This window comes from Silurus aristotelis (assembly GCF_946808225.1).
Source record: "Silurus aristotelis genome assembly, chromosome: 1".
NCBI classification, from domain to species: domain Eukaryota; kingdom Metazoa; phylum Chordata; class Actinopteri; order Siluriformes; family Siluridae; genus Silurus; species Silurus aristotelis.
In genome coordinates this window covers 31,941,373-31,968,267 of record NC_139574.1, presented here as the reverse complement: position 1 = coordinate 31,968,267, position 26,895 = coordinate 31,941,373, and the positions used below count along the sequence as shown (strand labels likewise).

The following is a 26,895-nucleotide window of genomic DNA, read 5'->3' as shown; positions in this document are numbered from 1 at the left end:
ATGGATCGTGTTAAATCTCTCAGTATTCCCACCGGGTAAATAAACCACACCCACTTTTACACTTTGAATCACAGAATCTCTAAGTATAATTATACTATAACATTCTTTAAAAAGATATAAAATAATTATTAGCTGCTTCGAAAAAGTACATATTCATATAAAAAAAATCAGTAACAACCTAAACTTTATTTTTACCACAACTTTTTTCAATTTATGAAGGCAGCCATATTGGAAAAACCTGCCGAAAGCCTGCTATTGACTTCCGTCTCTTTGCTGAAAAATATATTTTATTGATATATTTTTGTATTATTGAATATTATAGACCACGCCCCCTTTTGGACTGTTTATGAAGCCACACTGAAACTAAAAGTATTTCAACCAGCAAATAAGCCACGTCCACTTCAGCCCATATATGGATCGTGTTTAATCTGTCAGTATTCCCACCGGGTAAATAAGACACACCCACTTTTACATTTTGAATCACAATATTTCTAAGTATTCCCACCGTAACCACGCCTACTTTGACAGTACCGTTATTGGCTTAATACAGAAACTCAGCAGCTATTACTGTAATAAAATAAATTGTGGCATTGCTCAAATGCAAATTTATCACACGAATATGCTGGCTCTCATAAGTCATAAGTAATTAATTTGGCATTAACTGCTTTTACTTCTATCCATTTATATTTAATAGTATATTTAATCAAATGAAACATGACACTGCTGAGGTAACTGGGTACAAGAACATTTATTTCTATTATTGACACCATTAAGGGGCTTCTTCAAATGAAGAAACCTTCTGGACAAATACTAAAAGAGCAAATTTTCCAACTTCAGACTCTCTCGTGCGTCATGTCCCAGTAGGTCGGACAGTCTACTCGGTCATGGTATGTGCGCTGTGTCGATGGTGAAGAATAGTTAAAAATTGGTATGCATTGTGAATTTGACAGTTAATACTTTTAGATTTATGTAAGTGGTCACGCAATACAACAATTTCACATCAAAATGTTGTAATCGATTTTCAACTTAAACACCATATGCACGCAAAGTCTTATGGGTAAGAGACAGATCGCGTGACGTCACTCTGCATTATGGCTGCCATTTGTCGAGAAGAGGAAGTAAAAGCAGATGGGCGGGACTTAGACAAGGTATAGCCAGTCAGGGAAAAAAAATACAAATTACAGAAACGGTGATTTATTAGGCATAATTTTATTGTTTTACAAGTTAAATAACTATACTATTATCAACTATATATACTATTACTTCATAAATTAATAACAATAAAAAGCCAGATAGATAGATAGATAGATAGATAGATAGATAGATAGATAGATAGATAGATAGATAGATAGATAGATAGATAGATAGATAGATAGATAGATAGATAGATAGATAGATAGATAGATAGATATTTCTTTATGCATCCAGGGTTAAATTTACATACTAAATTTACACTTATGAAAACATATACTAAACTTAATTTCCATTATTTCTATTATTATAGCAGACTATAAAAGAAAATAGAAATGATACCCTTATGAAATAAAAAAAACATGCACTTTAGAGCAAATGGATTTATTAGAAAAACGTACTGTATCTACATATTTTCACAGACTAAATGTCACCTAAAATGAAAACCACTGATATTAAAGCCACTGTTTTGCAAAGTTTATTGTATAGATGAATTAGTGTGTGAAATTATGTTCATTTATGTTAATTTAGCAAATACAGTCAACCCCCTAACTAACAGCAAGAGAAAAAATAATGAACACATTATGAATCTCACATGTTTCATGTTACAGTATAATTATTATAGCCAGTCAATTAATCCTGTCTGCTTAATAAAGGGTATATTATTTTTCTCACAACAGTGTTGTAACAACAATGCTTTTGATTATACTTATGACCATCTTATCAATTTCATTCCTGTCCATGGCCAATTAGTTATAAGATGTATGAGCACAAATACAGTATGTCATGTAAAAGTCTGCTATTACATGTACAAAGATGTTGCTTTTCAGTGTTATATGTGTCTTGAGGGGAAAAAAGAAAGAGAGAGAGAGAGAGAGAAAGAAACCCCATTAGTTCCAGTACTACAAGAAAAATGGCAAGCCATTAAGGAAATGTTCTTTATAGCAAGAAATGAAAATCTGCAGCAGTTTCAATCTCATGCCTGTGGATGACACATCAAATGGGCTGTCAATTATACAAGGACATGCTGTGAACATTTCTTATGCTCAAGTCACAATTTCTTACACCATTATCTCCTCATTCTAAAAAACATCTGATAATTGAAAATTTAACCAAGTGTAATATAAACAAACATCAATAAACATAAAAAAAATGTGAAGAAATCTGAAATATTTTTAACATAAAGGCTCTCTGTAACTAACATTTTATCAAAATACTATCAAATTTAGGCGATTTTCTTGATCCAAAAAAAAGAAAAAAAGGAAAAATTGTTCAGAATCTGGCATTCAACCATATCCCAAAGGTGTTGAACTCAAAACTGGTGACTTGGAATGTTACTGAAGATCACCGAATCAGTGTCATGTTCATAAAGCTAGTTTGAAATTTCTTTACCTTGTGGCGCAGTGCATTATCATGCTGCAAGTAACCATTAGAAGATGGTACATTTTGGCCCAAAGTGTGTCAAGAAATATTCCCCACATCCTTATACCACCTCCACCATCCTAGACTGTAGACACAATGCAGTGTGGGTCAACTGATTCATGCTCTTGATGCCAAATTAATGACCCTATAATCAGTGTCGCGGAAGAATTTAAATGTGTTTTCTGTCTTTAACTGTCCAGTGTTTGTAAGTCTTTGCCCACAGCATCCTGAGCTTCTAGGCTTCAGTGTGTCTTCTAAACTGGTTTTCTGCTCAACACCATTGTTCAAAGTGGTATCTGAATTACTCTTGTCTCTTCATTAACTTGAACCAGTCTAGATATTCTCTTTCATTCATAGACATTCTTCTTTTACATTATTCTAGTAGTAATTATAGATGGTTGCTGTGTGAAAATCCCAGATCAATATTTAGATGTTCACAGTACTCATTACATTACAATTTTCAAAGGGCTTTCATTTCATCATTTCAATTTTCATTATGTCAGTTTATCACCTCCAACCCAGCGATTAGGGTTGCACCAGCCAGTGCACTCTTAGTGCTGGTTTCAAGCTCGGATAAATGGGGAGGGTTGCATTAGGAAGGGCATTCAGCGTAAAACATGCCAAATCAAATATGTGGATCAGGCGTCAGAAATTAATACCGGATCGGTCGAGGCCCGGGTTACCAACAACCCCCACAGGTATCGTTAGCCAACAGGGTGCCAGTGGAAATTGGGCTACTGTTGGCTGAAGGAGGAGAAGCAGAAGAGGAAGACGTCTACAGAGACAGCAGGGAAAGGAGAAGTGGAGGAGAGTGGAGGTTCAGGTTGGTACTTTAAATGTTGATACTATGACAGGTAAAGAGAGAGAGGTAGCTGATATAATAGAGAGGAGAAAGGAAGATATGTTGTGTGTTCAGACCAAGTGGAAAGGGAGTAAGATCAGGAACATTTGAGGTGGGTTTAAACTGTTTTATTATGGTGTGGATAGAAAGAGAAAATCAGCTCCAGCAAATCAATGTAGAAATTTGAATAATTTACTTATATCATTGCTACTTACCAGCATTTCTGCATTGATCAAAATAATGGTTTAAATCCTTTAAATAATACACAGAGATAATGTTGTCATAAAACTACGTTATTTGAATTAGTTACAATGAATAGTTATTAGAGAGAGAGAGAGAAACAAAAGTTTTTTATGTTTCTTAAACGTTTATTAATTTCTTAAAAGCCTTATGTGTTGTTCACAGCATAATTTGATACACATGAATGAATACAATTAACTGATTCTAACTAATTCTATTCATATACTAATTCGTGACATTTTTCCAAAACGACCTGCACTGATGTAACTTAGAATCGTAGTACAAATCATTTTGATGTTTTGGTGAACAAAATCAAATGATGCGAATAACTGGGATAAACTATAGTTAACACAAATACTGTATGTTACTATGGCTGTTTATAAAAGGTGCGTTTATTTAATATTTTTAAGTGATTAAACTGACCAGAACTTCCCGCTTTCTAACAGACCATGGCAGCTCACTGCTGAAGATGCTGGTCTTCTAGCTGAGCTGTGAAGAGTTTAAATCCGAGCTTCAACACATTTCCCTCTCCTGGGTCATTGAGCAAAACCTGTAACCTTCAACTGCTCAGGTGTATAAATAGCATACATGAATGTACATGTAAATAATAATGATATACAAAAGGGAAAATAAGTATTGAACACCATATTTCTCCGTAAATACTTTTTTAAAGGTGCAATTGACATGACATTTTCACCAGATGTTGGTAACAACCCATACAATGCAGAAATCAAAACCATAGATGTCCACAAATTATTTTATGTGTAATAATGTGAAATGACCCAGGAAAAAATAAGCTAGTGATTGGCTGGGCCATTCTTGCAGCTTTATTTTCTTTATCTGGAATAAATTGAGAGTTTTCTTGGCTGTGTGTTGGGAATCATTGTCTTTCTGAAATTTTCAACCTCAATTTCATCATCATCAATCCTGGTAGATGGCAACAGATTTTTATCAAGAATGTCTGATATTTTTTTATTCATTCTTCCTTCAATTATATGAAGCTTCTCAGTACTGTATGCTGAAAAACAGCCCCACACCATGATGTTCTCACCTCCAAACTTCACTTTTGGTATGGTGTTTTTGGGTTGATGGGCAGTGCTATTTGTCCTCCAAACATGGTGTATATTATGACATTCAAAGAGTTAAATTTTTGTCTCATCTGATCAGATTTTATTCTCCCAGTATTTCACAGGCTTGTCCAAATGTTGTGCAGCAAACTGAGCATCAACAGGCTTTTTCTTCAGAAATCAGAGTCTTGCGTAGTGAGCGTGCACACAGACTATGGTTATGGTTGAGTGCATTACTTAGTTTCTTTGATGCAATTGTAACGGCTAATTCCTGTTTTTTCTGAAGCTCTCCACAAAGTGGTCCTTGGCTTTTGTGACAACTTTTATGATGATTCTTTTCACTCCTCTGTCAGAAATCTTGTGAGGAGCACCTGCTTATGGCCAGTTTATGGTAAAATGATATTCTTTCCACTTCCAGATTATGGCCCCAACAGTGCTCACTGGAACATTCAGAAGTTTTGAAATCCTTCTGTAACCAATGCCACCAGTATGTTTTGCAAGAATACGGTTGCAAAGGTGTTGAAAGCGCTCTTTGCTTTTACCCATCAAATAATGTTTCTTGTGTGACACCTTGGTAATGGGACACCTTTATATAGTCCATCAGTTGGGACTGAACCAGCTGATATTTAATTAATAATTACTGATTGATTTCATTATTACACATAATTTATGGACATCTATGGTTGATTTCTTTGCATGTGTGGATTGCATGGGTTCTTACAAACATCTGGTGAAAATCTCACGTCAATTGCACCTTTAAAAATATATTTACTGAGAAATATGGGGACGTGTTCTATACTTATTTTACCTGCTGTAGGTGAGTCTTGATTAGGCATTTCTTCAAATAAACAGAGAGCCATATGGCATTCTTAGTCTGTGTACTAAAGAACCAGTATTAGGATGTATTTACTGAAACATACTTCCAAGCACTTTTGAAAGACACTATGTACAAGTTCAGATTTTAGGGCTGTGAAGTCATAGCAAAAAAGTCTTTGTTTAGCAAATAAAGACACGATCAGTAAACGCTCTTTTCTAATTTTTTTTTAACCTTTTTTCTAATCTTGTTTCCCAACCTAAATCTGATCCGTCACCATTATCTTTATATACCTGAATTTTTTTTCATCCCAATTAACCAATGGCAGCAGAACCCATCCGTAACGTGACCCATTCATGGTCCAGGCCTCGGCCCATCCACGACCCTCTCACATGGAAAACACACTTGTTTTAAAGAAATGTATTTGCCTTAAAAATACATGATAGAAACATGTGATTATGCAAAGGGTTACAATAAATGCAGTGACTGGCCATGCATATCCCACCTAGGTCTTCTGTGGTGTTCTACCTAAATTAATCCACTTCTTCATATCATTATTACACCACAGCTAATGAAACCAATAATTCACTAATAATAAACATACATTTGCATAAAGCATCCATATGTGCCCATGCCCATGTTGATTAGAGTATTAAAAACTTCAATAGTTTTAATTTAGGGTACATTTAGAACAGATAGAAATGTGCGATTAAGTTGCGATTAAATGTTTTGATCGATTTACAGCCGTAATTAAAACACAACTCAGTGATTCTGCAAGAATTTAGGCCAGCGGAGAAGACCTTGCCCGGCCCTGACAGTTTACCACTATATTAATGTCATGTAAGGGCACAGCTTTCAGCCAATCAGAATTGAGAATTTCGATTGTAAGATTACTATCGTTTAAAAGCAAAAGAAAAAAAAATATTTCAAAAACAACCAATGGTTTGACTTTTACTTGTCAATTGCAAGTAGCGTGTAAGTGGTAAAAAGTAAAGTGCAGCTGTGCGGTGTCTCAACTAGAGTGAATTGTGAATTGGAACACAGCCCACTCGGACGCCTCAGTTAGCGGTTGAGGGCGTGGTCCTGAAGGCATGTAGGCGGAGCCGAGCGTCACTCTATATATAAACCCACGGGCGGCTGTGGTCCACGCTGTCCGTCTCTCCTGCTAAAGTCACCTTTATCTTTAGTACAACCCTGAGCAGTTACCGCGTCACCTCTCTGCCATTATGACTGGCCGTAAATTTTTCGTCGGTGGAAACTGGAAGCTGAACGGCGATAAGAAGAGTCTCGGGGAGCTCATCAACACCCTGAACAGCGCGAAGCTTAACGCCGACACCGGTGAGGGAACGCTAAGCTACTTCAATCCTCTCCTGAGCGTATTACTTCCGTATAAAGCTACTTAAAATACCGCAATATCGTCTTTCAGCTAATCCCTGTAATAAAACCAGATAAATGAAAAGTCTAGTATGTTAAAACAACCGGACACACACACTCGGTCGGCTAGCTGCTTTAATTCAGACACGGTTCTTTCATATGCGGGTTAGTTACACTAGTTTTCAGCCCTCCAAAAAAACAATTAAACAAATGTGTGAAATTGATGCTGATGGGCGTCAGTGAGTCCTGAATGAAGGACCTGCCTGCTAACACTCGAGTTAGCATGCAACCCAAGGTCGTGCGCGGGTGCGCGCGCGGCCTCAGCGCCTGCATGAATTTCTTTTTTCCTTTTTGTTTTAATTTGTTTTAGAAATAGGAAATGTCGCATTGCGACCCGATTTACTATTCATTCACGTGCTTTATCGGGCGTGACTACAGCAGTGTTTCTGTACAGTGATGCTGAGCACAGGCCTGACGCTGACAGGTACTGGTGGGTGTGTGCGTAAGGGGGGGAAAAAACCCGCGTGCGTGCGCGCTCCCGTGTGCGTGTGTGTTTGACAGCACGTAGTCCCTGACCGGCGCAGGAAGCTAATGCTGTTTTTTTTGGTGTTTTCTGCAACTCTAATGCAATCATTCATCATCATTTAGCTCCAGTATCTGATCATCTGAGGAAATCCTGCAGTCTTCACCGCGATTCACTTTTATAATGTAGAAATGAATTACCATGGTTTAATTGAGTGACCTTTTTTTCCTTCAGCAGAAGTTTGCTGTTCTTTGACACACACACACACACACACACACACACACACACACACCGACAGAGAGCGCTTTGGACTTCAACCAGCCAAAGTTCAACATGGCATAACGTTTCTCTCCTCAATTAAGCTCTCCTACAATGAACTTGCCCTGAGATTTCACATTGCACTAAAAAAGTAAACAAACCTTATTTTGATCATGTAACCGTGACCTTTCTCTCCTATTACTGTTTAACCCATAATTCTGCGACCTTTTCCAGGATGACCCCCGACCTTTTTCACTAAACCCTACGATGGGTGACCTTTCCGACCGAGACGCTGCCGAGGTTTAATTTAGATTTGACTTTACCCAAGATAGTCTTGCGAATGCCACATGCTGAGCCCCGTCTCCCAACTGTACAGTGCATATTAAGGACTGCGGACACAAGTTGAAGTTAAAGGATATGCTTATGTATGCATTTAATAAAAACGTGGTTGCTGGTTCTGTTTTTGACGTCTGAAACTGGTACGATAGTCTTAGAAATACACAGGACGTCGTAATACGTTATCATTACGCTTAGGGGAACGACCTTGCGTCCACCACGTTTGGAAAGAGAAATGCATTGATTTTTATATGATGAATAAACTGTTTCTTTGTAGAACAAACAAGTTCAACCTGGTTGTTTGTATTGCAGTCCAGGAAGTGTTTTTTCACATCGCAAAGTGATTTGAAGATCGTTTATGAAAAAGATACACGCCAGTATAGTCATAGCGCTATCTGCTGTAGTGGAACCAGAACGTAGCCTGATCAATCTGTCGTTCCACTCTACTGATCACCTCTGAGGTAGCCACACTTCCAAATGCTAGAATGTTTCTTGTGGTTAAGATGCTTGTGTGCGTGTGTGTGTGTGTGCGCGCTGACTGTAAGAAAGTCAGAGTTGACCATGAAGCAATGGATAATGCTAAACATGCTATAATCACAATGCTCTACTAGAGAGGGTGATTGCACAAGATGTGCTATTTGGGAGGAAATCTTTGCACAGCCCCTGCAGTAACCCGTGGCTTCAGTTTCTCTCCATAACTGACTAATTTTTGCTTCATCAGTCTGAGTTGCAGGTTGCTCCTAAATGGTGGAGAAATGTTGAGTGACTGGCATCGTACTGGTGATTCCTCTCATAATGCATAAAGATGCAGTACATAGTCACTACTTTTTCAGTGTGTAGATGTGTATCTAGTGCTTTTATGCTTTACAGTTATGGCATTTGGCAGATGCCAAATTTATCCTGAGTGACTTGTGTTCATCTCAACTGAGACGTTATGGGGTTTAGGGCTTTTCTCAGGGGAATATGAGTGGCAGCTTGTCACCAGGAATTGAGTTCTGAACCTTCAGATACACCAAGCTACCACCACATGTGGCTTTTTTTTAATTTATTTCTTTTTATTTAAAAATGGCTGAACTGGTTACTGGTTACTATCTACAGAATTGTAGCTCAAAGTTAATGACTTGTTTTGGCTTCTAACAATGCCTTTTTTGAGACTGCCGTCACCCTTTTTTTTATTTTTTTTATTTATTTTTAATTTATTTTTATTAAAAGATGTAAATTTCACTTTTTAAATGTAGTTCTTTTCTGAAACTCTCCACAGATGTGGTCTGTGGCGCTCCGTCCATTTACCTCGACTTTGCCAGGTCCAAGCTCGACGCTAAAATTGGTGTGGCTGCGCAGAACTGCTACAAGGTTGCAAAAGGTGCCTTCACTGGAGAGATCAGGTACAGGACACACATGCATGAGGGATTTAGATCTTTGCTAAACTTTTGTCCTATTTTATAATAAAAAAAAAAAAAAAAAATTCCCCCCTTTTTCTCTCTCTTCAAGCCCTGCGATGATCAAGGACTGTGGTGTGGAGTGGGTTATTCTGGGACACTCGGAGCGGCGCCACGTGTTTGGGGAGAGCGATGAGGTAAGATATCGTCTTTTTCTTGTTAGAGGTGACGTCATTGAAGATGGTTCAATACTTACTGGGCGTGTGGTTGCACTGATCCTTGCAGCTGATCGGACAGAAGGTAGCTCACGCTCTCGAGAGTGGCCTTGGTGTGATCGCTTGTATTGGGGAGAAGCTGGACGAGAGAGAGGCTGGGATCACCGAGAAGGTCGTCTTCGCACAGACCAAAGCCATCGCAGGTAATAAAATAGTCAGATTTCTTGATTTTGAACATTAAAGTGTAGAATTAACTTTTTGCTGAGTTATAAATGCATGGATCTATAAAGAGTTTGGCGCTTGTGTTGTAGACAACGTTAAGGACTGGAGCAAGGTGGTGCTTGCGTACGAGCCTGTCTGGGCCATCGGCACTGGTAAAACCGCATCGCCGCAACAGGTACGACCACGGAGTCTTCAGAGGAGCAGACTCTCAAATGTGTTTCCTGTTCTTCATGATGATTTGTATTTTTTTTTTATTTCTTACCTTTTTGTTGTAGGCACAGGAAGTGCATGACAAACTCAGGCAGTGGATGAGCACCAACGTTTCTGAGGCTGTCGCTAATTCTGTTCGGATCATCTATGGAGGTAATGGACCTTCTAAAGGATTAATAAGTCATTGTTGGGTTCAGGTAAAGACCACTAAATGCCCTCTTCACTTTTCAGGTTCAGTTACCGGAGGAACCTGCAAGGAGTTGGCCTCCCAGAAAGACGTGGATGGCTTCCTGGTGGGTGGAGCTTCGCTGAAGCCCGAGTTTGTCGACATAATCAATGCCAAAGCGTAAGAGAAACCTGAAAGAGGAACAAGCGGCGCTACCTACGCCAATTTCGTCACCATTTTAGTTCTAACGTAAAGCACTTCTGTCCCATTCGAACTAAATCTTTTCCTCCCAATTCGCTCCCCCAAGTATTCGTGCTGCCGGTGCTGCATCCGTTTCCCTTGTTTGTGCATTTGTCCTCAAAAGATTTAGTCTGGATGTGATTGGCACTTAAAGTGAAGGTGTTCTTCTCACACTGAAAGGAGATGTTAACTCTCCACACTAATGATGAAAAAAGATCTACATGAATTAGCACTGGGCTTTTAGGCCATGCCTTTGACTGTTTACCAACTTTATTTTTTGTGTGCATATACACTCAGACAAAAGCAGATTACTGTGTCTTTAGTACATTTCCCTCTTGCTGTATGTTTTGTGACTTAAGTTAAAATGCATAACCTGCTTTCTGGACACTGTCTTGAAGCTGTTCACCATGTGTCCTAAGCAGGCACAGGACGGTTAAAGCAAGTGTAAGCACCTTGTAATAAATGTGAAAGTAGAACCAAAAACCTGATTCTGTGACTTTATTCCAAAACTCATTAACTATCCAAAGCTTACACCTGCATCAAGTATAGGCATGTGTCTAATCAACCTTTAAGTTAAAACGTCTCCCCCCCCCCATCTGCACCTGTCCTCGGTTCTCAAATGCTAATTAAATAGTGAAACTATAAAGATTTCCAATTTTTGATAACTTCTAAATCAATAGGTTCCCTGTTTTGTTCGTGGTTGCTTTGAGTGTATGAACTTCAGTTATGATTTTCTCTATTTAAAAATTAACAAATTTCAATTCTGCTCCACCTGTCATGTATTTATTCCCCACTAGAGGGCGGCGCCACACTGGGCTACAGCAGGAACAGTGTTATGGTTCCAGTTTGCTGGATTTGGTGCTTATTTAGTAATTTAGCTTATTTGCAACTTTAAATGAAGCCAAAGCAGGGATCAGTGAATAAAACTGATGGTGATAGATGCAAGTCCCCCAGAGATCCATGATTTTGTGCATAAATCATTATGGTTGTCTTAACAGGAAAGTAAAGGTTTGTACAGGCACTATAAAGCCTCATAGCTTCCTCACACTCAGTTTGCTGGGTTTTTTCTTTTTGAGATTAGTAACAAAGTATTCACCATGAGTTAAGGCTGGTCACTGAGGGGAAAAAAGTGCCTTTTTTCTCAAACAGAAACCCTTCTCACACTACTTTATCATTATGAAATTCTATACAATACATTACTAAGTGATTCAGTACTACACAGGGAAGGCCTGTGATTTGTCACTTGCAAGAAATGGACAAATCATAAGGGGCCCATGTTAAGATCTACACTATAGGCTCACTGTCAATCCCCTGGGTACTGAAAACCCCAGAGAAGATTTTCCAGCAGATTTGAGTCGAACCCATTCAGCTACAAGAGTACAAGGGGTCAGGCACTGATACCAGGTCACAAGGTCTACATGAAATTATATTCACCTGCTAGAAACAAATAGTTGCACCAGTTTGCACAAAGTTTTTTTTTCTGATTTATTATCTGAAGAGCAGTTTATTATGTACAGAGAAAGTATATACAAGTGGCAGATTAGTCTTTTAGCTCAAAGCTGAAGTTCAACTGTTAAACTTTTGAGCTGTAAGAAAAGACAGAGAAACGAATAAGATGATGTGGGAATACTTACTGCCGAGCACTGAGCACATACATACGCAACCCTTACACATTCATTATAGCACACACGAGGGGGAGAAAAGCAAAGGATAGAAAAAGAGCGAAGGAGAAAGAATGACAGCAGAGAATGGAAACTGGAAAGTTTAACCTATGAGAGAAGTGAATGTCACAAAGAGGAAAGGCATCAAAATAAAAAATAAAAAAAAGTTACTATGGCACTAAAGAGGTGGGAAGCAGTCAAATCAGAAGAGGACCAGAGAAAGAGAGAGCGAGCACAAAGCACATTTACAGAGAGGGATGGGACCATTGGAGGAGGCAAGAAACAGTACATCTGTTACCACAAAACCATAAACATCCAAAGTAAAAGAAAACTTAATCTAAAAAAAAAAAAAGGACATGGGCAGTCTTCATTTTTCATAATGAATTGTCATATAAAGAAAAGTTTACATTCAGCTGAGAACAACCTGGTGTGGGAGAAAATCTGTGAATGTGACGTTCAGATGTGGCCTGTGCCCCAGCCTGATGCTCTTCAAGCTGCCAGAAACAAAAACGCTAAAGATACTAACAAAGCTTAAAGCAATTTAAAGTCACTGGATATAAAAAAAAAAATTGAAAATTTTTAAAAGGGGAGCAAAACACATCTGAACATTAAAATGTACCTTTAGACAATACATTTACTGACCACAATAAAGGGGGGGAGAAAAAAAAAGAAAAGAAAAAAAAAAATTGCATTGTGATGTAAAGCTTAAAGACTGCAGTTATTATAGAAAATGGCATACGCATCGCACGTTAAGGTTTAGCACAGTGAATACATTTGTCACGTGTAGCCACTTTCCAGCGTCCAGTTCAACTCTGGAAACACGTTTCTCTCTCATTTGTTTCCGCTTGCCATCCCTCGTTTAGCTTCCATTATGCATGACTGCAAAGACAAAAGAGAAATCTGGTAATGAGAATAGAGCAGGAGAGGAGGACAGAAACGGAGGGGGGAGGGGGGGTTGGTGATAATGAGGTCAGTGTTGCACAGGACAATCAAACTGATTAAGATGCTTTTAACAAGGATCATTTGTTACTGCCAAACGAGGGGGAAAAAAAATGAAAACGACATTCTACAGAACAAGTGGATAGAAACGGTAATGCAGCAAGTAATTAATCCTTTCATACACTAAACACTGAAATGATTCACAAGCAAAAAAAAAGGAGAAAAAAAAAAAAGAAGCAACACTCAACACACCAGTTAATACGACCAGATTAGTGCTTCTTCTATACAGTCAACTTCGGCTGAGAGTCAAACAAGGAATCACAACGAGAAGTGTAACAGTGGTGTTAACTGGTGTAGAAACAGTGCTTAAACTAAAAGCGCTCTCGTTCTAAATCTTCAAAAATCAGCATTGGGGAGAAGAAGAAGGGATAGAAAAAAAAAAAAAAACATTAGGAAAACGAAGTGAGTAATTTAAACGTTGTAGACGCAAGAAAATGGGGGTGGAGAAGTTAAAATAACAGCATATGAATGAAAAAGATTCCGGTGCAACAAAAAGGTTGAGATATTACAATACTAAAGACATTTGTAAGTAATCATCCAGAAGCAACTACCATGACCAGTTCATCCAACACCACAAAGCCAAAAAAACAAACAAACAAACCAAAAAAAACCCCCAAAAACATTCATCCTTTCAATAATCTCTATACATTTACATATTTGAATAAATCAAAACGATAGAATTATTTAAACTTTGGTTTAAAAAAGATCTTCCATTTACAGGTACTTTCCAAATCACAAATCAGCACTTACCATTGCAAACAGGAAATTTCACCGATTTAATCCCAGAGCAACCCCCCCCCCCGGACTCTACAATATTTACACTTCCACACACGTGCGCACGCACACCGAACGAGCGCTTCACCTGAAGGTAACTCAAAGATTTACCAACCATAAACATCTCTGCTCAATACACCAAAGTCTGCTTTGTTCTCCAAAACAACAAGCTGGGCCAACATTTATGGGCTACAGCAAGAGAAAAAACCACCGGCAGGTCAGATTTTATTGACCCTAAACTCGCCAAACAACCAAGTGTCATAAAACGAAAACAAAAAGTTGCATCATGATGCCTTCTGATCATTTTTCTTTCGCTTCAAAAGATTTGCCTTTTCTTTACAACCTTGCGTTGAGTATTAGAAAGCATTAAAGAAACCTTAAACATCATAAGGTGAATATGACAGCATGTTTGTCAAAACACCACAGTATTAGCTGCTAGATCAATAATTCTCTTTTTAAAACCAGCCAAGTCCCTTCTTCTTACCACGCATATACATATGCGCTCAGGCCCGATACAAACCCATATGCTTTCAGCTCCTACATGGACAGGAGAAGAAAGCTCCCAAAGCGACGTCATTCGGCTGAGATGATCACGGCTGCATTCGCCACTTTTCCTCTGCTGCCTTACAGATTTCGCCGCTGCTCTGATCATCCTCACTTCAAGTGATGCGCTCTGGATTCTCTCTCTGTTAGGTGATCTTGAGCATCATGGAAAATCTGCTGTTGATTTGGGGGGGTAGACCTTTACGAACTCAAGCTGAGAAAACTTCTGCAGAACTACCGTGGTCCTAGATTCTGTAGATTTTGCTGCAGACCCGCATCTCTTAAATTAGTCTTTGCCGTTCTGCAGCCACTCATTTCATTGAGATTTGCTCTTTAGATACGCATCTTGACATGCTGCCTGATCCATTTCTACAAGTCTATACCTGGAATTTCTCAGATGAAAAGCTCAGGAGGCTGCTTGATCTCCAGCGAAGCTCTTCTGCCACGCTCTCAATAGACACAGGAAGAAGACACATGGGGGCATACAAACCATCTTCTCACCGGACTGGCATCCATCATCAGCGCAAAGTCCATTAAAAACCGACAGCTTTGAGGAGAACATGATTGGAGCTTGTAATCTGGAACGTAGGGCTTGCAGTAGCCGTCTTTGTCCTGAGAAGAACAGGAAGTTTCACTCAGCCTTTGTCTTCACAACTTGGTTTTCAGGACATTCTCTTCATATGGACTTTTCAGGCTGTTGGCTTGAGGGAAGAAAAACATGAGAACACAGAAACACCATTAGCTTTAAAATGATGTGCGAGACTAGGGATTTCGGAGGTTCTTTCCTGACACTATCTAAGCCTCTCTGCGCTGATGGTTGAAGATGCACTACAGATATGTTTAACTGCATTTGGTCTATCTGTGTGGATTTGTGTCATATAGGCAGCTTCCCTCCCAGTGTTAATACTCTGAGGTTTCAAGTATAGACAGATCAGCTAGTCGCTATGACAACAAGTCATTAAATGTAGGTATTTACAGTCCCTATCTATGGTCATTCATACTCTATAAGAGTAATAAGAATATAAATAGTGTAAGCGATGCTGTACATCGTCGTCTCAAAGTTAGGCTGGCTGTGTTATGCAAATATATGGTCCCTTGTCACTCCTATCAGGGTCTAAATACTCCCGTCCCTCCCTTGTACTTTAAGTGGTGAGACACGCCGAGCTGGCTTTGCAATCGATTTTGCTAGGATCTGACTGAACGAATGTAACGCTGAGCCCCGCCAGGAATGTCAAACATGTATCTAAACAAGGGAAGGCCAGACTGGACTGTATATACTCCACCGGCACAGAGGGCCTGAACCTGCAGAAGACAGACAAAAGAAAAAAAAAAAAAAAGGAGTTTACGACAACCCTTAAATTCAGGTGTATAAAAAATTGCAATGGTGTAAAGAAGTCAAAACTTCTGTGCTTTTATCATCAGCACTCACGCTTTGATAATAGCCCTCAGTGCTAACTTCCTCTCACGGTCCACAAATTTGTCAATGAGGTAAGCTGCCATACGTGGGGCTCTCTTATATAGCAAGAAAAAGCGATGGTAGTTTCCTAGTGCCCAGGCAGCACGTAGTTCAAGAGCGTGAGATACACAATCATCCTGCCGCAGCTCAGGGGTGAGATACACCAGCTCAGTGGTTAAGTCTGGTTTGAAGAAAAAAAAAAAAAAGGGGGAAAAGTGTACACACAATGTAAGCAACAAATAGGCACAAAATGTTTTTACATTGCATGTAGAATTTAGGTACTTTAGGGTAAAGCGGTAGTAGATACAGCAGCGTTTTTTTGTCGCAAAAATACCTCCAGAGTTCTTTGTGAAAATGTAGTACAGCAGTCTATATGAGGTGAATTCTCCTAAGTTGTTTGATGGACAGTTCTTGTAAAGTTCCTTCAGCTGTGTCTGGCACTGGTTAAACTCCTCATGGTCACCCTATAATAAATATAAAAAAAAGTGTGTAAGCAATCATACATTTTCCCCAAATAATAACACACACAAACTCCGCACAGTGACACGCAAAGTGTGAGAAAACACTATGTTGTACCTTCTCCAGGGCAATACGTGCATGAGTTTCATAGACCTCCACTGTGAATTCTGTTCGTATCCCTTGAACCTGAATGGGGGAAAAAAACTCAACTTTAGACTACAAAAATAAAAAAAAGACAACAGTTAAATATTACTGAAATGTACTGTGCATATACAGAATAGGCTTCTAGTAATGCTAACCAAAGCCAAGTCTAAATACTTCAGGTATGTTTGTAAATATCTGCTACATAGAGCTTTACCATAGAGCATTCTGTTTACCAGAGGTTTTTCCACTCAGACTGACTCCCTTTAATAGCTAAAAGCGCACTACTATTGCACTATCCGAATCCTATGAAGTGTGGGGGATTTGGTGTGAACTGATGAATGCTCATCGCTACTCCAACAAGCTTACTTACAGTGAGGTCTTGTCTTATTGACTTCATCTGTTCACAGGCATACGGGTAATCCTGATTGGCCTTCCAGTGAGCCTTCACTGCAGTCAGAGACTTGCGCAATACCTAAATGCAGAACAAACCAAATCTAAACAAGTATACACAGTACACCGTCATTTGTTTACAAACATTTAAAGAAAGGTTTTGGGTCACGGTTCTCGGGTATGCGGTTTTAGCTGCTATTGACATTGCTGTATTAAAATTCTTATGCGTGTTACTTGTTATATATATATATGCATGTTACATAAAATTATTTAGGGTAGAATAAGTGGATGAAGATGACAAAAACTTACAGGCACTGGTCGGACAGTGGCAGGATCAGGAGCACAGGTCAGACGCAGATAGTGTTTGGTGATGTCCTGGCAGGTACCCACAATTGGGCATTCATCCCAGCTGAGGCCCTCCTGGGAGGCATTGGGGAGCTCAATGGCATTGATATTCAGTACCAGTGGCTCAGTGCGCTTGGTGTGGAATCGTGCAGCCCGGCTCTGCTTCTTAGCCTCACGGTTTGGGTCGTGGAAGTCCAGACCCGCTGATCCACCTTTCCGCTTTTTACCGAAGACACCGGTCAGATCGTCATTCCTGAGAAAGAAGCAGCATCAAGTTAGACTCGACTGGTAAATGTAACATCAACCATATAAATATAAAAAGGTATGGTCTTCACACTAATTACTGCAGAAAGACCACTTTATTTACTCTACCAGTTGATACAATACTGCAGGATTTTACTTAAAAATCTAAATGACTGCTTCTCATGAAGATGCAAGTTAGCAGCGTTTACACAATGGCAAAACGTGTTAATCTTTTTTTTTTTTTTTTTACATCTTTAAAATGGTAAAAAATAAAATAAAATCACCTGAAAAACATCTAATATCTCATGTTGTGAGATCATATTCCAAGTTTTTACCTTCTTCCTCGATTCCCTTTTCCTCCTCTCCCCCTGCCTCTCTCTCCTCCTGCTCCTCGCCCCTTCTCCCTCTCTTCCCCACGGCCTCTTCCGCCCCGCTGTCTGCGAGAGAGAGGTCGGAGGTCACTCGACATGCTGCTGTCAGACTGGGAGCCAGAATCACTGCAAGGAGAAACCACATCACGAGTACAATAAACGATCATTGAGACATGCATTTTTAAGAATGATGGCATGAACAATTTTGGTTCTAGTAACCTGCGTCGATGTCTGTTTTTCTCTCTGTAACGGCTATGAGGAGAAGGCGAACGAGAAGATGAGCGGGATGAGCTGGAAGAGGGACTTCTTTGAGAAAACACATTTCTGTAGTTGCCCAGTCGAGCACCACCCCTACCTCGAGTGGCCCCCCCTCGACCAGCAGTGTTGTCTTGAGAGCGTTGAGGTGCCACCTCCCAACGGGACTGCCTAGGTTTCACCCTGAAAACAGACAGTATGCTTCACCTCCATCCACAATATAAAAGAACAACATCAAGAATATACTAAGGTGAGAGGCTCCTCACTCTGGAAGAGGTTCTCTAGTCCAGTCTATGGTGAAGGCAGAACCATCTTGTAATCTGCTCTGTAGAATTTCCTTTAGCACCTTTTCGGTCCTGTCTTTGTCTTCCTCAGTCTCACAAGCGGTGAAGCAACGCTGAACATATTCCTTCATGGCCTGGGGCCAGTCTTGAGGCCTACATATGCGCGCGCGCACACACACACACACACAGACATAATCCCTTACTTTGATCAATTAAGGTTTTTCTGTGCATTACATTCTAAGGAGCATTAAGGTTTTTGTTCTAATTTCCTAAAGTAAAAAAAATAAATGATCTAGCGTTGTTCTGAATGCATCAATTCTCACCCAGTTTGGGAACCTCCTGCAGTTGTAGCAGATGTTGCCGAAGACATAGTTGTTGTTGGTTCGGTTGTAGTAGAGGTAGACAATCCATTTTCCTGCTCCCCAGCTCCAAAACTCTGATTGCTCATTACATATGGTCGTTTCTGGATGTTAAATTTAACACTACCCGTTCCAGGAGCCTCTGTGTGTTGAGACAAAATATATTATGTGGAACATATGTGGTTGCAAATAAACAAGTAACAAGATTTTTCACACCAGTTGCGTATTCTAGCACAAAAATCAACTTACATCAAGGTCTTATCATTTAATATAAATCTAAGCACACTTACGTTTCATGCGGTTCCACATCTGTTGCCCGCATTTGTTCACATTTCCATTATTGGCTTTCTTGCTGCTTTCCCCTCGACCTGCTCCTCCATACGGGCCCGATGCTGTGCCCTGCTGCGATGTTTGGTAGCATGAAGCCTGAAAACCCTGGTAAACCGGTCTATTCTGCCCATACACATAATTCCTCGCGGGACTGGCATCATTAGAGCTATAAGACATTGCTCCATTTGGGTTATATAAGGAAGACGGTGGAGGATATTGAGTGTTGGGTGGTGGTGGTATAGGAGGGGGAGGTGGAGGAGGAGGCTTCTCTGTGCCTGTGGGACTTTGTGGCGGAGGCTGGGGGACATCCGGAGGTGGAGGCTGTACTTCACATGGGTAACCAGAAGTCTGCTCCTTCAATCCAGTCATGCCAGTGTGCTGTCAGAAGACAGGCAGAGATGGACAGAACTGTTAGACAACCCCAAAGTGGAGAGAGATCTTACCGATGTGGTGGATCATTCTTATCTACTACACATATTACCTGTGTGGAGGCAGTCGTCGGTTGCTGGTAAGCTCCAGGAACGCCATACTGACCAGGGGGATATGTTCCTCCATACTAATAATTACAGAACAATTCTATTAGGATACATTTTGAATATTTTTATATATACTCTATTAATGAGCCACTGTGTAGTTGTGTATGTATGTATGTATGTATGTGTATATATATATATATATATATATATATATATATATATATATATATATATATATATATATATATATAAAATCAAGAGAGGCTTTTCTAGTGAATTAAATGTTATGTCTTCTGTTCTTACCGGAGGCACTGCAGGGTGGTAGTAGTAATTGTAGGGGTAAGTGTATCCTGCATACTGCTGTTGGTTCTGTGGGTACCACTGATAGTATGGTTGCTGCTGCTGCTGCATTGCAGAAGTGTCAGTCGCTGCTGCTTGATACTGTCCAGCCTAATAACAAGCAAAAAGCTGTTAAAACAATCTACACAGTTTTGCATACCTGAATACCTGATCCACATTCTATATCTTTTTTAAAACACAGCACCAGAGCTGCACATTTGATTTAAATACCAAATTAATAGATGACAGATCGATAAAGTATTCAGAAGACAATGCACACAACCTTTGGGTGTGCTTTATTTTTTTAATCCAACACAGTAAAGCAGTATGACTATAGTAGACTTACTACCTATTAAATGGTGCGTTTCCCCCCCAAAACACCAAACTGCTGTTTTTTTTTTTATAATGCTTGTGTACAAAATTCTTAGGCATCTTATCTGATGAAGTAAGGGAGGATTGAACTAGTGATCCTGCCGGCGAGTATGGACAGTTATTTATCCGTTTTGTGTAAACTGAAAATGCCTGATGTGGTTGTCAGTAAGTGCTGTAGAGTTGTGGACTTGAAGTTTAATTACTGTACAGTCATTTGTACAAAACACACTTCAACAGTGATAGTTTTGGGGGGGTTAAATCTCTGCTTAACCTGTGTGCTGGTGAGGTTGTTTGCAGCTGCCTTGGTGGAGCTCTGGCTCTTGCTGATGGAGGCCAGCGCCTGTCTCGCTTTCTCCCACTCAGGATTTTCATGAACAGGCGGATCTGTTGCAGTACTGCCCCCATAAGGCCTGGAGATAGAAAATCAACATAAAATCTATCATTTTATAATTAGTCCTTTTTTCCCCCTTATAATTAGTTTACTTCATAAACAATCATTAAAACTAACAAAAATTCCAGATCAGACTAGCAAGCTACGAACTGGCACTTATTGAGAGACAGGATCCAGATTTTGAGGGCTAAACGAAATGTAGCATGACTAGCATGTAGCATGACTACTAGCATAGTTCGGTTCTAATGTAACGCCAATGTACGGTACGCTAGCGAAACTGCAATACACATTTAGCAACGTTTAAAAGATGCAGAACAAAAAAAATCAATACTCTATAAAAATCATTTATTTATAAGGCGAACAATTTTACCAGCTCGCAGTCGCGGTCTGTTGGGTCGTATTGGTCGCCATTTTGCTGCGGGCAGTTTAGCTCTGTTAGCAGGCTGGCTATATTAGTCTTATCAAAATATATTTCGAAATACACACAAAAAAATTATTTAAGATATCCTACCAACTCGACAAATATTGCCAACTACAACAAACAACTCTGAAAATAAACGAAGCCGGTTTTAAGGCACGACATCGAGAGTCAACACCTAAAACAAAATGGCTGCCGGTAACGCTTGTGAGGATTAAAACAAACTCCCACTGGAAAGGCCCCTCCCACAACGAGGATTATGTCGTCATAATCCTTTTTTTTAAACCAAATTATAGAGAACGACTGCTACTATTTAATAGAAAAGCCTTTTTAAAAAAAAAAAAAGATAGATAGATAGATAGATAGATAGATAGATAGATAGATAGATAGATAGATAGATAGATAGATCAATACCTTCCCTATAGTTTTTTCTTAACAGTTTTTTCTCTCATTCTCATGTTCTAGTCCCTGGTTTGATCCTTGGTGCTTTTAGTGTAGCTATTCTTTACATGCTCTCCCTGTGTCTGTGTTTGTCTACTCTGTTTTTTTCCTCCCACCTCCCAGAGTTATGCAAGTAGAAAGCTTGGCATCTACAGACTTCCTGCTACACCAGTTTCCTTTCAGGCATCTAGTACAGCTCGAATGGATCAATCAAAATTCTTCTCTGTTCTGTTTGTGCACTCAGGTGGTGGAGTAAACCTTCGCTGGTTGTCAAAATAACTTGGCCACAGTAGGTGTTTGAAATTTGATCCTAAGCTTGAGGTCATCTATGTAACATGTACATGCTCTTCCTGTGACTGTGTTGGTCTACTCTGGTTTTTTCCCCTTTCACCTCCCAAAATTATGCAAATAGATAGCTAGCCACCTACATAAACGTGTCTGTATGGATCTCGCAATGGATTGGTGTTCCATTAAGTATGCCTCTCACATAGTATCCCATCCTGGCATAGGCTGCAGATTCATATTCAGTACGGACTAAAGATTACATGCTAATGCTTCTTATATCTAACATTATGTCACATTATGCCATCATGCTCATGCACATAACTTTTATTCAATGTTCCAGATGTAAATTTATTCAGTCACAAAAAATAAATAATATTGCTCATGTTCTTCCTAAACTTTACTACAGTTTTTTAACAAATCAATAAATAATGAAGTGGTGTGTGTGTGTGTGTGTGTGTGTGTGCGTGCGTGTCCCATAGGACTCCATCTTCAGGATACTGGAGAGAACATTACAACGGTACACGTCGGACACGTAGCACGGCACCAAGCTTAGAATTCCTGCATTCTGATTGGTTCTCTTGACCCAGACAACGGTTGAACGACAGCGCGTGTCGTCCAATGAAAGTGTAGTAAACACACAAGGCCCGCCCACAGCCTTACTTTCATTGGATAGAAACGTTATCAATCTCCTTATAGTTGTGTTCTCGGGTGGATCCCTCACAAGAAGGCGTTACTTGGTTTGTTGTTGTTTTTAGAAGTGGAAGTGGATCGTCGACATTTTAAAAAAAACAGATTAGGTCTGGGGTTCTACATTTCAGAATCTGGGCATTCAGGATCTTCCTTATAGGATCCAGGCATTGTTGAAGGTTTCAGCTCAACCCCTGCTGAGGAAAATAAATAAAAAGGTGGGTTATTTTGTAATGTCGTTTAATCTTATCTATATGTGCTGAAATGGGCAACAGAGCTGCCTTGTGTGCAGTAACAAGGCCCCGTTTCATTCCAGTTTACAGTTCAGGACAGTCCGTTCATGACAAAAATACCACGTGATCGAGACACTTAAATGTCTTGTGTCTCCAATTCAGATTGTAAACAAATTAACTTAATGAATTATTCGATCATTAATGGTGAATAACTATATAGCTGACTCAGGTAGCAGGGAATAGAGGTGTCAATGTTCTTTTCTTTAGGAAATCAAGTCAGGATCTACAACTGATCCAATAATATTCCAGTAACAAGAAAGTAGAGAGAAGAAAAGAGAAGAAAAGAGAACTAGTAAACTTTACTGCCAGACTAGTTCAGAAGAATCCTATATATATATATATATAAATAGTGACCAACTATAACTAACTCAAGTAGCAATCATGAGACGTGTCAAGGTTTTTTTTTTATTTATTTATTTTTATTAAGAAAGCAAGACAAATACAAGTACGTAACAGATCCATAAGGGTTTTTACTAAAAAGAAAGAAAGGGAGTGGAAAAAAAGTCAAAAAGAATCCTATATATAAACATGTACAATTTGTCAGCTGGTAAAATAAGAAAGAGAAAGAATAACATCAGGAACATTCAGTCCACTTCTCCGGCTACCATATTTTCTACAAAGACCAAGAAGGGTTGCTAAATGGGAAAACATCTCATTCCTTTCTAAATCACATTTTCTTCAAATATATAATAATTCATTAATTAATGAACAGATCATTAATAGTAACTAAAATAACTGACTCAGGTAATAAGAGACAATCAAATTTTTCTAAATTTTTTTTTTAATAAAGGTATTTTTATTAAGAACGCAAGACAAATTGAAGCATGCAACAGTTCTATCAGTGTTCCAGTAACAAAAAAAGACAGATCCCCCCCCAGACAAAACAGAACCAGTAAGATTTAAAGCCAGACCAGTCAAAAAGAATACTACATATAAACTTGTACAATTTGTCACTAAGTATTAACGAAAGAAACTAAAGTATAACATCGAGAACATTCAGTCCAGTTCTTCTACCAATCCTTCCGAAGAGCATCATATTTTCTCTGACTATACATCAGAATCAGAATGGATATTATTGCCAAGTACGTTCTCACACACAAGGAATATGTATTAGTAAGAGAAGGTTCTAGGTACAACAAAACATTGATGGAAAATCATATGAATTCAGGTTAATGTATACAAATTTACAGATCTTATATACAGAGATGTCAATTTCCGAATCAGTTTCTACCTGTACAAACATACACGGAAAACAGGAGAGACATTTCAGTGAGAGAGTATCTGAATATGTAACAGTATCGTTGTGGGGATTTAACAAGCAATAGTTCAGTGTGTTCATGACTTTAATTTAAACACTTACCTCACTAATTTTTATGTTTCTGCTCCTCAGAAGATGAGTAGCCAGTACCAGCGCAGTGTTCCTTATGATGTGAGGAGACTGGAGGGAGAGAGAGTTCGTGCCAAACATCCTGACAAAATTCCGGTTAGTGTCATGTACTGTATGGAGAAACAACACTCTGACAGCTTGACTGAGAGTCATTAAAGCTTAAGGATTATGTATTTGTTTGTCTTATCCATGGTTTCATTGACATTCAGCATTGTTTTGTTTATTAGATCATTGTAGAGAGAGCCTCTAGATCACGTGCCCCTGAACTCGACAAAAAGAAATACCTCGTTCCCTCAGACCTGACAGGTGAGTGTGTTTGCCGCTGCTTTTGTGAGAAGAAAACATAGCGGTTCTGTCATCATTATATCTCATTTGCTTAATTCACACAGAGCTCCAGATCTGGAGTGTGCCATATTTTCTGCCAGACCGGTGTAATGCCCTTTTTTTTGGTCTTTTATTTCACAATGAACAGTTGAAAAAAAAGTGCTGATGAATGGGTGACATTTGGTCTGTTTCGCTTTACTCACATAGACAAAACACAAGAAAAAATACACTATACGGACAAAAGTGTGTGTGTGTGTGTGTGTGTGTGTGTGTGTACTTGACCATAAAAGTCATATGTGCTTTTTGAACATTCCAATCCACATTTATTTCCCATTTTCTGTTGTAATAACCTCCACTCTTCTGGGGAGATGTTCCACTAGATTTTGGAGTGTGGTTGTGGAGATTTGCGCTCATTCAACCACAGGGTGTTAGTAAACAGGAGGCCTGGGGTGCAGTCAACTATTCATTTCATCTCAAAGGTGTTCAATATGGTTGAGGTTAGAGCTCTATAGCAGGACACTCAAGATCTTTCACGCCTACCCATGTAAACCATATGCTCATGGAACTGGCTTTGTACACAGGGGCATTGTCATGCTGGAACAGGTTTGGGTCTGCTTGTTCAAGTGAAGGAAAAGATGATCCTGAGTGCTTGAAAATAGGATGCAGAGAACATCACATTGACTTTTATCTATCTGAACTCTCTTTCTTGTCATAAATGTCCTGTTCTGTGACTAACAGACTGATTGTGTCTTTGTCTCAGTTGGCCAGTTGTGCTTCCTGATCAGACAGCGAATATCTATGAGGCCAGAAGAAGCACTCTTCTTTTTCGTTAAAAATACGCTTCCACCTTCCAGCTCACCTCTTTCAGTTGTTTACGAGGTATTACACAAACGCTCACACAATACACCTTAACATGTTGTCAGATCAGTGTGTAAGCAGCTATAAACCTTATAGTTTACATCAAAAAAATCTGTTACTGTTTTGTATTTTTTAAATGCTTCAAAAATACATAAAATAACAGAAATAATAAATCTCTAATACCAAAGATTACAATACATTTACTCTCTATTTTATTAGGATCAACTGTACACCTGCACATTCATAGTATTGTCTAATCATCTCGAACAAATTTCCTCTAATCTATTTTATACAAAAAAGGCACTTCCACCCACAGAACTGTCACTCAGTGTTACTAAATTGCTCAAACCGGCCAATCTGGCATCAACCACCATGTCATTAAAAAGTCTCAAAAGTTTACACTGATTTATAATAATTTGTGTGTCCATGTGTGTTTCAGGAACACCATGAGGAGGACCTGTTCCTGTACATGACCTACAGCAATGAGAGTGTTTACGGTGCCTGAAAGGATAAAAAAAAAAAAAAAAATGTTAGAACTGGAGGAAGAGGGAGCCAGTGAGGGACTTTGGGTTGTGTGAGAAGATGTGATGGATTAAAAAAAAGTGTTGTGGTGACATTTGTATTGTTTTACCACTAATAATCGATTTCTATGAAGCCGAGATTACAGAGCTGAACATCGGTTTGGTTTGAAGCATTTAACTGGTTGATGTTTCAGTTCTATGGATTTAATAACATTTAATATTTAAGTAAGGCTTTGTGATTATGTATAGAATTGCCGGAGAAAAAAAAAAACAGTGTAAATGATTTAAACATTAGAATGGGGAAGTTTTGAGAGTACAAAATGAGCTCACATTTCCATGACTCTAACCAAGGAGCGACTCATCTGTATTTAATGAAATTATTATTATTTTTTTTTGTAAAGGTATAATAATTTTTCTGTAAAAAAAAAAGAAAAAGAGTCATCTATGCAGTGTTGTGCTGGTCTGTTTTTTTTTTATTATTATTTATTTCCAAAAATCAATTATTTTGTGTGTTCTGCACAAACAAGAGTTTAGAACTTGTATATAAAAACTATGTAAATACATTGTATGGCCAAATGTTTGTAGACATCTGACTTGCACACCCTTTCTGAATATCGTATTTCAGTCTCCCTTTGCTGTTATAATAACTTCCATTCTTCTGTGAAAGTTGTTCTCTATGTCACAGATTTTGGAGGGTGATTGTGGAGATTTGTTTATTTAGCCACAAAAGTTTCAGATCAGTTTCTGTTTATTCCAAAGGTATTTGGGGTGTTGAGGCCAGGGCTTTATGCAGGCCTCTGTTTTCCCCTTAAATATGTGATATTTTTGATGTGTGCCAAAGTAAAAATATTTTAGCTGGCGAATCAAAGAAGTCAGGTCTTTACAACAGTGAAGAGTGTGAGGTAAGATGTAATCTAAGTAGCCAAAATGAAAAATTTTACAACTAATATCCAAGAATGCAAACACATTCAAATAATTCAAGTGTCCAGACA

At 38.9% G+C, this 26,895-nt stretch overlaps 3 protein-coding genes and 1 long non-coding RNA gene across 5 annotated transcripts; 2 read left to right on the top strand and 2 right to left on the bottom strand.

Moving 5' to 3' along the window:
- The first annotated feature begins 6,665 nt into the window (after window positions 1–6,665).
- On the top strand, window positions 6,666–10,981 carry tpi1b (triosephosphate isomerase 1b). The gene is made up of 7 exons (XM_083539139.1): window positions 6,666–6,913; window positions 9,328–9,451; window positions 9,558–9,642; window positions 9,731–9,863; window positions 9,972–10,057; window positions 10,158–10,245; window positions 10,324–10,981. The coding sequence occupies exons 1-7, from the start codon at window positions 6,802–6,804 to the stop codon at window positions 10,440–10,442; spliced, it is 747 nt and encodes a 248-aa protein (XP_083395265.1). The 5' UTR covers window positions 6,666–6,801; the 3' UTR covers window positions 10,443–10,981.
- LOC310725808 lies at window positions 6,832–9,108 on the bottom strand. The gene is made up of 2 exons (XR_014533510.1): window positions 7,759–9,108; window positions 6,832–7,721 (listed from the first exon to the last, which is right to left on the bottom strand). It is a non-coding gene; the product is annotated as an uncharacterized lncRNA (long non-coding RNA).
- A 1,561-nt stretch (window positions 10,982–12,542) lies between the features above and the next one.
- On the bottom strand, window positions 12,543–21,350 carry leng8 (leukocyte receptor cluster (LRC) member 8). Its single transcript, XM_083553209.1, has 15 exons — window positions 21,060–21,350; window positions 20,570–20,708; window positions 19,891–20,037; window positions 19,593–19,667; window positions 19,072–19,489; window positions 18,746–18,923; window positions 18,405–18,575; window positions 18,103–18,321; window positions 17,848–18,009; window positions 17,234–17,522; window positions 16,905–17,006; window positions 16,508–16,576; window positions 16,266–16,395; window positions 15,905–16,112; window positions 12,543–15,777 (listed from the first exon to the last, which is right to left on the bottom strand). Exons 1-15 carry the CDS (start codon window positions 21,098–21,100, stop codon window positions 15,618–15,620), a joined length of 2,508 nt encoding a protein of 835 aa, XP_083409335.1. The 5' UTR covers window positions 21,101–21,350; the 3' UTR covers window positions 12,543–15,617.
- Window positions 21,351–22,520: 1,170 nt separating this feature from the next.
- On the top strand, window positions 22,521–26,352 carry LOC310740003 (gamma-aminobutyric acid receptor-associated protein-like 1). 2 transcript variants are annotated; one of them, XM_083566320.1, is made up of 5 exons: window positions 22,521–22,738; window positions 24,207–24,296; window positions 24,428–24,506; window positions 25,285–25,403; window positions 25,822–26,352. In XM_083566320.1, exons 2-5 carry the CDS (start codon window positions 24,207–24,209, stop codon window positions 25,885–25,887), a joined length of 354 nt encoding a protein of 117 aa, XP_083422446.1. In that variant the 5' UTR covers window positions 22,521–22,738; the 3' UTR covers window positions 25,888–26,352. The 2 variants fall into 2 exon arrangements, with proteins under 2 accessions (XP_083422446.1, XP_083422445.1); XM_083566319.1 differs by having other exon boundaries at window positions 22,532–22,738; window positions 24,204–24,296.
- Window positions 26,353–26,895: the final 543 nt, after the last annotated feature.